General features: G+C 34.9%; 1 protein-coding gene across 5 annotated transcripts in view; it reads right to left on the bottom strand.

Annotated features, from left to right (window-relative positions):
- LOC112046593 (protein sickie) overlaps positions 1–13,466 on the bottom strand; it is a 292,815-nt gene that overhangs the window by 141,248 nt on the left and 138,101 nt on the right. For all 5 annotated transcript variants that reach the window (XM_052881318.1, XM_052881314.1, XM_052881316.1 and 2 more), the window contains exon 3: positions 3,404–3,714. In XM_052881318.1, the coding sequence (XP_052737278.1) occupies positions 3,404–3,714 (311 nt within the window). The remainder of the gene's footprint in view (positions 1–3,403; positions 3,715–13,466) is intronic.

Genomic DNA, 13,466 nt, shown 5'->3' with positions numbered 1-13,466 from the left:
TTACAGACACATTAATTACAGAAGTTAAAAAATAACAAAGCTCCCCTATACGAAACAAACATTTAATTTTTGTTAAAATGTAAACAAGACAACACTCCTTTACAAATTATCCATCCCAAGCACAAAGGTCGTGAGACGTTCATTGAAGCGGGGAAAATGACAAACAATAGCTTGTTAGTCTTTTGTCGTGAGCTTTGGGACGTCACGTGACATCCGTATTGTCTGCGTGTTGCGTAATCAGGGAAGCGTTGACCGCGGCGGCAGTCAACAGGGTGAACTATCGACTGTGACTTTGAAGCAGGAACTTATAGCCTATTATAGGACTCAAAAGTGATTACAAATTTAGGAAAACTTATGTCGAACAAAGGTCATGATTCACAACACTTTTCAGGACAACTTAATTAACAAATTAAACTGTAACCTTAGAATGGTAGAGAATGACCTTGAGTGAAGTCACGTACTTGTGGTCGATGTGTGTAGGGTTAAAGGTACCTTTGATAGTCGACTAACACTCCCCTTTTCCACTCAAGTCACTCTCCCCGCCTATTCCAAGTAACCCATAAAGAACTACACAACGAACTAAAGAGATGTGGACGGCTTGAACGCCACGAGCACACTGAAGCCAACACGAGATCGAGCGACGTCATATACGTCACAGACTACTATTTCCTACACTATTTATTAAAAACATGTAAATTTAAAAGCGACTAACGCGGCGATAACAAGCCTTTTCTTTTGACGTGACAACGTCTTATAATTCGATGCCGGCTGTACTCGAAAAAAGATGACGTCATGCGACGTTCCCTCGCTCTAGGGATGCCAACTTTTTTTTACAAGAAAATTAAGTATATTCTGGTCTATGAAGATTATTAAACAGTATTTTAAAAAAACGAACATTTTCTTTTGAATTCAACCATTCCATCAGTATTTTCTTATGACTATGTCACGTTCAACTATCGTCAGTAAACAGACTTTACAGAGAACCGATTTTTTGTAATAAAATGAAAAATTAGCTCTTGCCTAGAATATCCCCTGATGTTATGACGATACAATGAACAGGGTGAGGTGAGGGTCTATTATTTAGACTTGTACCGTATGCACTTCCTTCTTCTTTCCTTCCTTCATCTTGTTGAAGGAATTCAGTAAGTATCTACACAAATATCAATAAACCATTAAATCATTAGGTACCTACTTACGCAGGTAATTAATTAGGTAATCTTATATGAAGACAGTAAACCAGCCAATTTGCGTTAAATCAGTGCAAAGGCACTAAATATTCATCTCCTGTGAGAGAGGAGACCTGTGAGCGGCGGGAGAGTAATTAGTCTGATGAATAATCTATGCATTTGGACGTCATACTATTTTAGTTTACAAACATAGACCATGAGTAAACCCATAATGCCGGCCATCTCGGCACCTCGCCAATAGAGGGCGCTACTCCGAAATAGAATGTCGTTCCCGTTCCGCGCGGATAAGTGTTATAAACTAATGTGACAAATAGTTTTAATAAACTAGAACGGTCTGTAAATGTAAAAGGTTAATTTTTGAGTAAGATGACACTTACGAACATTTTAGTAACCTATGTTAAAAGTAAGTTCAGATATTGACATAATATTAAGTAGGTATCAAATATCGACTTCATTAAAAGATCATAATATGATTCTGTAATTAATTAGTGCTATTATTATCCAAAATATATTATTAAAATTAAAAAAATACACAAAACATACATACAACCGAACGTTGAACCTCCTCCTTTTGGAAGCCGGTTAAAAATACTAACAATTGGCAAATTATTAATTAATAACGAACGCCCGTAACGAAGGTCCACCCTTCCTCTTCGATCCGGCCCTGTCGCAAAATCCGTTGTTAGCTGATGTCAAGTAACTTTATTCAACCTTCCAGCCAGATTTCATCTTTGTAACGTTAAGCGGTTTTCTATATTTCCCGATAAACCTTTCACTTTTACATGTACCTTATTTAGATTATATCCTAAAAATAATGATGAAAATAATTGTCTTGAATTATTAATTGGTCTCGCTCCACTAAACCGAAACTTATATTAATGTATAATTAGTGATTATTATTATTATTGTAATAAAAAAATCTATATGAGCTAATAGTAACAAAAAACCCTGATGTGTCTACATTTGTCCGTTTTCTTTTACAATTATCTTATAGTGACGCTCTAAGATATTCAAAATAATTTTAATGGAGTTTATAGACCTGATCCCACTAAAAGTCTTACCTGTGTGGCTACTATTTAAATCCTTCTGTAGGATCCGATTTTATTTTGAAAATTGCGTAGTGGATATCAGTTCATTCAAATTCAAATAGAACTGTAACCAAATGTAATGTAGACAAAAAGGCTAGTGTCATAAAATACAATTGATGTCCTCTATGTAATTTTATTACTGTTACAATATTCAACAATGTTGAGCATTTCCGATATTCCAATACTAAAGTTAAACTGTACAATACAGACTTAATTCGGTTACGTTGAAAGAAGAATAAAATAAAATGAGTTGCACACAGTTATTTATAGTAATTTAAACTTGGAGACGCCACTCAGTTGCCACCCATTGAGTTATAAGTAACAGCTCCTTCACACTAACTCGTATAATATAATTGTGATCTGATTGAAATTCCCCGATAGTCCATTGGTTTACTGGTTTACAAGGTTTTGAGTTCGATATCTTTAGTCCAAAAAATGAATTTATTGGTGTTTTCGTTTTTCGTTTTTTTTTTTGTCTTACAATATTGGAAAATTATAATACAGCTGTTGGTTCCGTTCATCCAAATTCCAATTTTGTTCAACTTCAAAGTCAGGATCTTTAATATGATACCTACATAATTAATTAATCTCATTTTGTGTCAAATCTATTATTTTTTATCTTGTTTGATTTATCTATATTCTAGTCATCCTAAAATAATTTTAAAGTTTATATATATTTAGGCTAAGTATGTATTTTTTTTTAAATCATACATACATAGCTTAAATATTTATATTAATTATGAAGGTTAAAATATAATATGTTTTGTTAAAAAACATACATAACTCTTCTTTTTTTGTCGGGAAAGTAGGGAAGTTACCTATCAAAATTCTAAAATAGTTATTTATTAATTAATTTCCAAAATAAATTGTCTAAAAATTCAAAATCTGATTTTGGAACTATTTGAAAACTTTGTCTAAGAACATAAATACACTGTAATCTTTGCATAATACCTATATGCAATAATGCATGGTGCGACGTCTATTATCATGATGCAAAAGCTCTTTGTAAAGTTCCTCTAGGCGCCACAAGATGGCGCATAATTATTAAATTATTAATTTTAATTATGAATTAATAACCTAAAATAATTATAATATTTTATTTTTTTAATTTAATTAATAAGTACTTACCTATTTGCTGTTAATGTTGTCATTTCGACGTTGTTTCCGCAGGCTGTCAGTATCTCATCGCTGCTGCCACCTGTTATCCGCTGGACGGAGCTCAAAGACGCGTCTTCGTTTGAACTCTTCCCCGCGTTCGACACATTGCCGCTAGATGGCACAGTTCTTTGCTTCGATGCTTGTTTATGTCGGCTCAATGCAAAAAAGAGCGCCAAGACTGCTTTTAGTTTTGCGTCCCGAATATCAACAGCTGTGACTTGTTCCAGTCCTTGGACTTTTTGCGCGTGTAGGAAATCCAAACAACACTGGACGTTTTCCAACTGCAATGAAAAGAAAAAAATAAATTAACTATTAAGCTTATTATACTTACATAGTAATATAATTAATCATAATACAGATAATAATATTAATGTACTGTACACTGTTGTTAAGTAAATAGGTACGACTAATTTAATAAAATTGTACTTATAAGATTTCTGCAATGAAGATTTATCTATTTATTTAGGTATGATTAATTTATTGATATTTTTATTAATAAAGTAAATCGGTATATTGTTGACGGTTTTGTTTCATTAGATAGATTTAAGTGAGATTTTGGCCTTTTTGACGCACTTTAGGTACGAGTTGGTAAGTAGGTGCCTACGCAAGATTTTTTTTACTGCTGTCAGCTTTGAGTAGGACTGGATAATTTTAATACTAATTAGATATGATTAGGAGTTGCCTCAAACTAAATAACTTCTTATACATATTTAACACAATTAATTATGATATGATACCTACATTTAATATGTTTTCCGAATAAAATTAGCCGAGAAAACTTACTTTTTTTGTGTGACCCATTTTTTAATTTAAAAATATTCGAACAATAAACAATCATAAGTCATAACACGAATGCATTACGATACCAATCTTCTCGAACCTACCGATTATTACCGATCAATTTAGATGTAAGGTGGATAAATATCTAAAGTGTGAATTGAACATGATTTCATTCATTCCGATTGGATCGTTTAGGCGTCGCTCATTACGCACTCTACCGGCGCAATGCGACGCGCACGCGCATCCTAATCGCATTTGACACATTAGCAAACGCAATGCGTGCGATACACGTCAAACAAACGTTTTGCCGAATTACTTTCCATTTTTGAACTGCAAGAATTTTGTTTTTACACAATACATGCTAACGAAAACGTTGCTTTGCTTTGTAAATTTTGGCGTTGGTCACCCTTATCATTTAGAGGTATGAAAAATAGAAGTTGGCCGATTCTTAGACCCACCCGATATGCACACAAAATTTCATAAAAATCGGTCCAGTCGTATCGGGGTAGTTTGGTTACAAATACCGCGACTATAGATTTCTATACATTACTCGTAGATGTGGACCTTAGACCTCCTTTATTTGAACAGAATATCTTGTATCCATCGAACTAACAATCAAACAACGCAGTCTGTGTACCTTCAACACGTCCTGTATATACAGGTCGTGTTGTAGGTAAAATAAAAAAAGCCCTGTATAATGTAGGTATATATTGTACACTTTCACCTGTATGTGTAAATAAAGAATTAATCTACACATCTTTCTATGTATCTGTCTAATTTCTAATATTTATTTATCTATCTTTCTACCTATCGATATCTATCTATTTATCAAACAAACACAGAACAAAACAAAAAAACGCTATCACTGTCTCGTAAAGAAACACGGTTTTTTTCATCCTACACCACGTCACCAATGTTTGTGTTGGCAGCTGGGAACAATACCAAAGGTTTCTTTTGTTAAGCCCTGTGTATGTCTTCATGAATGGGACGGCAATTGTTATTTTTTTCTTTATGCGCTTATTTTGGTGCGTTCTTTTCGTAAAATTTACTATGTTCCACAATGAAACCGCGTTAATATCATCACGTGAAGGGTTGGCTACATATAAATTTGATTGTTATTCTGAAGTTTGTTGGAACGTCAACTGCCTTATTGGTCTAGCTATGCGATTTCGGATAGTTATGTCCTTGATTAGAGTGACTTTGTTTTTTTTTTCCAGCAACTTCTCAGTTGCTGGTTCTTAGGATTCCGAACGTACGTAGGTACCTAGTACAAAAACGGAACCCTTATAATATCACTCGAGCATATTTTAATGAGCCGTGATAGCCCAGTGGATATGAAATCTGCCTCCGATTCCGGAGGGTGTGGGTTCGAATCCGGTCCGGGGCATGCACCTCCAACTTTTCAGTTGTGTGCATTTTAAGAAATTGAATATCACGTGTCTCAATCGGTGCACATATTATTGTGACCCAAACGCAGATATGTACGGTGAATAAATATAATTAATTGAAATTTGAAAATGGGGGGCGCACTTATTTCTTACAAAAAAATCTTATGGTATATCCTAAAGTACCTACCTATTACAAAAATGTAATAAAAAGCGAAATTAAGTTAATAATATTTATTATTTATGAAAAAGCTACATTCCAAATTGACATGATTTTCTATAAATATTTCTTATGTTTATAGGCATGATTTTCTATGAAATTCTGAATATTCTCAAAAAATATTTGATAATAGTTGCCAACCCTAAAACCTACAGGGATGTTGTTTAAAGATATTATCATAATGTATTCAGGCGTTACAAGAAACACTTAAAAGTTAAAGATGTTATGAGTGTTGTAATATTGTATTTTACCAACGTTTTCGACGCGCGTTCTCTTTTGAGGACCAGTACTAAGGGATAAGTTGTCGATCATAAATTTTTAGTATCATTACGCTTTTATAAAATTAACCATCAATATTATCTCTTTTGGCGAAGCAAAACTAGGAGGTATTTAAGGATTTATTTTGGTTTAAAATATTGTGAAGTAAATATATAATGTGTAAAAAAATATAACATTAAACTGTCGACACTTCCATACTTATAAATTTATAATAGTGCACATTCCCATTATAATATATCTACTTTTTTGTTTGTTAACTAAATTTGAATTTTCTTTAACGAATAGAAACCCCTAATTTTATCAGCAACTAACCTAAATGTTATTCTCGTATTACCACGGCAATGGGAAAAAGCCCGCTAAAAAGAAAGTAATGATTTCTAATTCCCTAAACAGTATTCCTACTCTTACTTCTCTATACACACCGTGTACCTACATCATCATCATCACCTGTACCGCTCAGAAATGACGGCATAGAGCTCAGAGTTATTTTCTGACATAGTAACAGCCTTCTAAGCGTTATTCACGTTGGGTCATTTCACATGTAATTTTTGTTCAAGGGCTTGTAGTCTATACCTTAGAATTACAAGGACTTAATTCAAATCAAATCAAAACTAATTTATTTCAATTAGGCTTAGTTTACAAGCTCTTTCAAAACTTCAGGGAATAATAATATTAGATAACTAGCTGACGTCGCGAGGTTTTACCCGCGTGATTCCCGTTCCCGTAGGAATATAGGCATAATATATAGCATAAAGCCTTTCTCGATAAATGGAAATCTAAAACAGAAAGAATTTTTCAAATTGGACCTGTGAGTAGGTTCCTGAGATTAGCGCGTTCAATCAAACAAACAAACTCTTCAGCTTAATATTATTAGTAAAGATGATGATGACAATTAGTAAAATTTAAGTTACGAGGGTTCCAAATGCGCCTTGATCCGAGAAGAGCACAACAAACTTTGTCAGGTTTTCTCCATTTAACAATAGATATTTACTCGTAAGTAGCCAGTCGTGTAGTGCATTTAATTTCCAAGTTTTTTTATCGTTTATATGTATAATCATTAACACTATAATACGATTTTTTTTATAAAAACTTTGAAGTTATTTACAAAATACAAAATTAATCGAGTAACTAACTAACGATAATATAGAATTTTGTTCGGAAATACCACTGTTCAGTAGCTCAAATTAAAACGTAACTTAATATATGATGCAGTCATGCCTTAATTTCGCTTTAAAATCATACAAAAAATCTCTAACCTTTGCGGTACAGAGCGATTACGAATACTAATAGCATAATAGCATGATTATGCTAGTATCCATAATCGCTCTGTAACTAGATCAAGTGGTATTATGGCATTTTAGTACAAATCTAAAAGCCAAATGAAGCCAGTTTTGTTACGCAACGAGGGCCGGCGTCGCTCCTTATATGGCAAGTCTACAGAACTCATAAGTCATAGGTCACTTGGGCTCGCTCCTGTGTTTACGAGATTTAATAATACATGCCGCGATGACCAACGCACGAAAACACTATGTCCAATCATAATTTTCAATGCTTCACGGCGTAGTCAATTGGCGAGAAACATAGGTAAATTTCAGTTGTTTTTTGGAGATTATCAAACTAAAGATATTAATTAATGAAATGTTTGTCTACCATTTTACCAATAGTTGACTTTATTCCGTCAATCGCCACATGCTTTGCTTTTTTAAATCTAGGAAGAGCAGGTATTCTTCCTACCTGATTTAAGGTCGAAAGGGCTCACTCACTAAGAACATGTCCTAACATGTCCTACAGTGCCCATTTTACGTGAGGCACAAGTGTATGCATTTAATTTTTTATACATGTATATTTCAATATTTTTTAATTAGAGCGAATATTCTCTTCCCCTCTTATTAGATGTAGACTGGGTATTAGGAGTGAGTACGACAATAGTCCCATATACAGAGTATTTATATAATGCGAAATAATATGTAAAGGAATTTATTTATTTTTATTGATTCTATAATTCAACAATTTATTGAGGTCCAAGTGTCCCATTAAAGGTGGAAGCACTACTTACCACACTACTCATTCACGGTAAGAGATTTGATGAATGATTTGTAATCATCAGTTAAACGATGAGACTTGAGTTGGGCGCCATATAGCCTTTCACCGAGCGACAACCGATAGCGCGGGTCAATCTATCGTTAGCGCCGTCTAGTTTTGGCGGAGTGAATTAATTTTGTTACAGGATCTCTTTCACAATTACGATATTACATAGTAGTCAAGTTACCATTAACAAAGGATACGAGTTACGATCCATAAGATAAAAACAATGTTGTATAATTCTCTAGTGTTGAGATCGACTCGTTAACAGTGGTGCTAAAAGGCTTTGATTTTACCGCCAATCATACCCAAAACACCAAAGCTGCTTGATAAAAGATAGAAAAGACATGACTTGGTTATTATTTTCTGATAGTCGTTTTTGATTGTAGTCAGGTGGATGGGAAGCCTTATTAATGGACACAGGGACACATATGGTGGTATACCATGTGTCATGTCTAAGGGAAAGTTGAAACCTTTGATCTTATCTCGTTAAGTAACGCCGCTGACACACTATTGTCGTGTCGGAGAGACAGCTGTCATAAAACATGAAGAGACGCTATACGATCCTAAGTACAGATATGGATTGGTAATATAATGGAAATCAAAATCTCGCTACTATGACTACCTACAAATTTTTTGTGTTCACTTGTATCCTAACTTAAACTATTCGTTCATCTAATATATAAAATTCTCGTGTCATTAGCAAATTCCTCCGAAACGGCTAGACCGGGTAGGTTTGAGAGTCGGTCAACACCTACTTTTCATACCCCTAAATGATAAGGGTAAATAGCAAAACAACATTTGCCGGGTCAGCTAGTCTATTTAAGTATATAGGTTATTATATTTTGGCTAGTGGGAGGCTTCGGCCGTGGCTAGTTACCACCCTACCGACAAATACAAAGATCGTATAGAAACCGAAAGGAGTGTGGATTTCTTCCAACTCTTAACAAGTTCTATCTTAGATTGCATCATCACATACCATGAGGTGAGATCGTAGTCAAGGGCTAACTTATAGAGAATTTCAGTTTTACTCGCGTAGTTCTCGTGCCCGAGGCAATACGAGGATAAAACATGGACCATGGTGACCTAGTAACGTAACAGGTAGCAAAGGTTCAAGTTTAAAGCTCATTTTTCTATGTTTTCGTTAGGATATAATAAATCATCAAGTACTTAGGTAAACATTCGCCGTTATCAGCCTATTTTAACAGCCTACTACAGAGCCTGCTTCCTAAGCCATATGGCACGTCGATTCTCTTTCTACGATCGCTAACGCTTCGAAAACTAGAAAGATTTAGGAGAATGACATTTGCTATCGACAGATCACGTGATCAAGATCTACCATGTCCATACATTTTTCTAGTTTTCGAAGCGTTAGCGATCGTAGAAAGAGAATCGACGTGCCATATGGCTTAGGAAGCAGGCTCTGTAGTAGGCTGTTAAAATAGGCTGATAACGGCGAATGTTTACCTAAGTACTTGATGATTTATTATATCCTAACGAAAACATAGAAAAATGAGCTTTAAACTTGAACCTTTGCTACCTGTTACGTTACTAGGTCACCATGGTCCATGTTTTATCCTCGTATTGCCTCGGGCACGAGAACTACGCGAGTAAAACTGAAATTCTCTATAAGTTAGCCCTTGACTACGATCTCACCTCATGGTATGTGATGATGCAATCTAAGATAGAACTTGTTAAGAGTTGGAAGAAATCCACACTCCTTTCGGTTTCTATACGATCTTTGTATTTGTCGGTAGGGTGGTAACTAGCCACGGCCGAAGCCTCCCACTAGCCAAAATATAATAACCTATATACTTAAATAGACTAGCTGACCCGGCAAATGTTGTTTTGCTATTTACCCTTATCATTTAGGGGTATGAAAAGTAGGTGTTGACCGACTCTCAAACCTACCCGGTCTAGCCGTTTCGGAGGAATTTGCTAATGACACGAGAATTTTATATATTAGATGAACGAATAGTTTAAGTTAGGATACAAGTGAACACAAAAAATTTGTAGGTAGTCATAGTAGCGAGATTTTGATTTCCATTATATTACCAATCCATATCTGTACTTAGGATCGTATAGCGTCTCTTCATGTTTTATGACAGCTGTCTCTCCGACACGACAATAGTGTGTCAGCGGCGTTACTTAACGAGATAAGATCAAAGGTTTCAACTTTCCCTTAGACATGACACATGGTATACCACCATATGTGTCCCTGTGTCCATTAATAAGGCTTCCCATCCACCTGACTACAATCAAAAACGACTATCAGAAAATAATAACCAAGTCATGTCTTTTCTATCTTTTATCAAGCAGCTTTGGTGTTTTGGGTATGATTGGCGGTAAAATCAAAGCCTTTTAGCACCACTGTTAACGAGTCGATCTCAACACTAGAGAATTATACAACATTGTTTTTATCTTATGGATCGTAACTCGTATCCTTTGTTAATGGTAACTTGACTACTATGTAATATCGTACATCACATACCATGAGGTGAGATCGTAGTCAAGGGCTAACTTATAGAGAATTTCAGTTTTACTCGCGTAGTTCTCGTGCCCGAGGCAATACGAGGATAAAACATGGACCATGGTGACCTAGTAACGTAACAGGTAGCAAAGGTTCAAGTTTAAAGCTCATTTTTCTATGTTTTCGTTAGGATATAATAAATCATCAAGTACTTAGGTAAACATTCGCCGTTATCAGCCTATTTTAACAGCCTACTACAGAGCCTGCTTCCTAAGCCATATGGCACGTCGATTCTCTTTCTACGATCGCTAACGCTTCGAAAACTAGAAAGATTTAGGAGAATGACATTTGCTATCGACAGATCACGTGATCAAGATCTACCATGTCCATACATTTTTCTAGTTTTCGAAGCGTTAGCGATCGTAGAAAGAGAATCGACGTGCCACTTGGCTAGGAGGGCTGGCCTCTCTCTTTATAGACAGGGATATGGAGCTTAAACCCACCACGCTATATGTACTCAATCGGCATACACTTACTTTTGTAGCAACAATTTACTAGAGGTCTTTCTGGCTACTGAGGACATGATCTCATATTAAACCGGAGAAGATATAGAAAAATTACGCGTTGTATTAGATACTAAGAAGATTGAGGGTCTGAATCTTTAAAACCTTCAGCATTCTAAAGCTTACCAAAACATTATACAGCATTTTTAAATAGCAAAGTTCTGACAGTCCCAAACTCTCAGTAAAAAATTTTTAGCGACGATACGGTTATGGAGACAGCAAATAGACAATTTTTTTTTTTAAACTAACTTATTTACAAGTTTAATAAAACTATTTATAACTCAATTTCAAGTTTAATTTCAACTTACCATTCAAGTGAGCAAAGTCACGTGCAAGTTAATAACAATTCTGTAGCCGCAACATAATTTAAGCAGATAAGATCGGAACTTTCAGCTTGCCTTAAAAGATTTTCGGCCGAACTGAATAAGGTAAATTGCTAACTTGATTAATATTAAAAAGCCTACTTAATGTGTTTATATTATTACTTCATTATTATTAAAGAAAATTTAAGGGCCAGGTCTAGAATTTACAGTGTTTTTAGATCGCAAAAGGTTTTTTGGGTAGGTATATAACGAAAAATTTGATTAATTAAAATTAAAAACAAAAATACAACCGACTTGAAAATTATTTTTACTAAACTAAAAAGCGAAAAATAACATCGTATGTGCTACCTTCTCAGTTTGCTCAGTGCGATCAGTTTGAAGGCGGTACCAAGTTGGTGATGTATTAATTCAAGCCGTTTAAATCATAAAGATTTAGGATTTTCAGACAGTTCTTTCAGAAACGGCTTTAATTACCACAGCACTAACTTTTTACCGCCTTCAAACTGATCGCACTGAGCAAACTGACTCCAGACATTCATAATCCCATAATCAGATCCTGACATGATTACTATGAACTCTCAAACGAAAAAAGAATTTTTCAAATCGGTTTAGGCGACGTCTAGTACATAAAAAAAAAAATCCGACGAATTGATAACCCCCTCCTTTTTTGAAGTCCAGAAGAAAGAAATAGCTCACTTTTTCAAAGGACATGAACTTAGGACCTTGTGATCGGCGAAGCCACATGGGTTATACACTGGGCTAACGAGGCAGTTCAAAATAATTATTATGGGCGTAACAAAATTATTGGACAATGTCAGATTCATGAAGCTGCCTGAATCCGAAACCTCGCTAATGAATTGTGGACACTTGTTAATTTAGACGGCGACAAAGTTAACTTGTTGATTATTTTAATGGACACATTAAAAACCATGTGACTGAAATTGCGTGGCGTTACCTACTCGAGACGCTTTTTTTATATATAGTATGTGTTATTTTCTGAATGCATGATTGTTTGTTATACATTATAGATTTTAGTTGTAATTCATTATTTAAAACATATGATATACATATTAATAAGTAAATCATATTAAGATAAATTAAAACTAAGAATTAAAATTTGAAATGAACAAAAAAAAAATATTCAAAAAAATATTTTAGTTTGATAAAGAATCATCTTCTGACTCCATAATCAGGCCATATTACTATCATTGCATTGTTGATTTATATATTTGATTGATTTATTGTTACCAAAGATACGAAAGAACATCTTTAATCTTTATCTGAGTGTTTGAGAGAATTGTACGAATTGCGAGAATTGTGCCAATGAGCCTTAGACGCCTTAGTCAATAGATAAGAGTCACATAGCGGGTGATGAAGAGACCTATGCTCAGCTCGGGGTGTCTTCTGAGTAATGAAGTCATCACGAAGAGATAGAACTAAAGTTCCCGACATAGTTAGATAACGAGTCCCGAAACTATAGTGACAATAGTACAAACCAATGGGTTTCAAGGTGTGGAATAGCGATTATTGAAAACGCAGTGTTGGTTGACCCTCCACCACATAGAAAATAAGTCGCTAGAAGTCACTGGTCACCTACTAAAAACCGATGTTCTGGAATGGTCGTCTATCAGCTGATGAATAAAACTAACACAAAAACTGGGCAATTCAAGGTACGGCTATAAATTGATTTGTAGTTTTAAAGTAACCCAATACCGCAGGTCACATACTTGTCAGTAAGGTAGTTGTTAGCAGGTAGCTATCGACGAAACCCAACTCAATATCGCACGTGCCTGGTGCCCGTTACGCTGGATTAAAATGTTTCATTCCAAATGTTCCATACCAACAATGGAAATGCGATCCGATTGAAAAACCAGTCTTCAACTATTTAGCATGCATTTTTCCATGGCCGCTATCGAATAAGCCAACATTTA

This window comes from Bicyclus anynana, chromosome 4 (genome assembly GCF_947172395.1).
Source record: "Bicyclus anynana chromosome 4, ilBicAnyn1.1, whole genome shotgun sequence".
In the NCBI taxonomy this organism is placed as follows: Eukaryota; Metazoa; Arthropoda; class Insecta; order Lepidoptera; family Nymphalidae; genus Bicyclus; species Bicyclus anynana.
The sequence above is the reverse complement of the archived record's forward strand: the minus strand, read 5'-3'. Positions and strand labels throughout refer to the sequence as shown.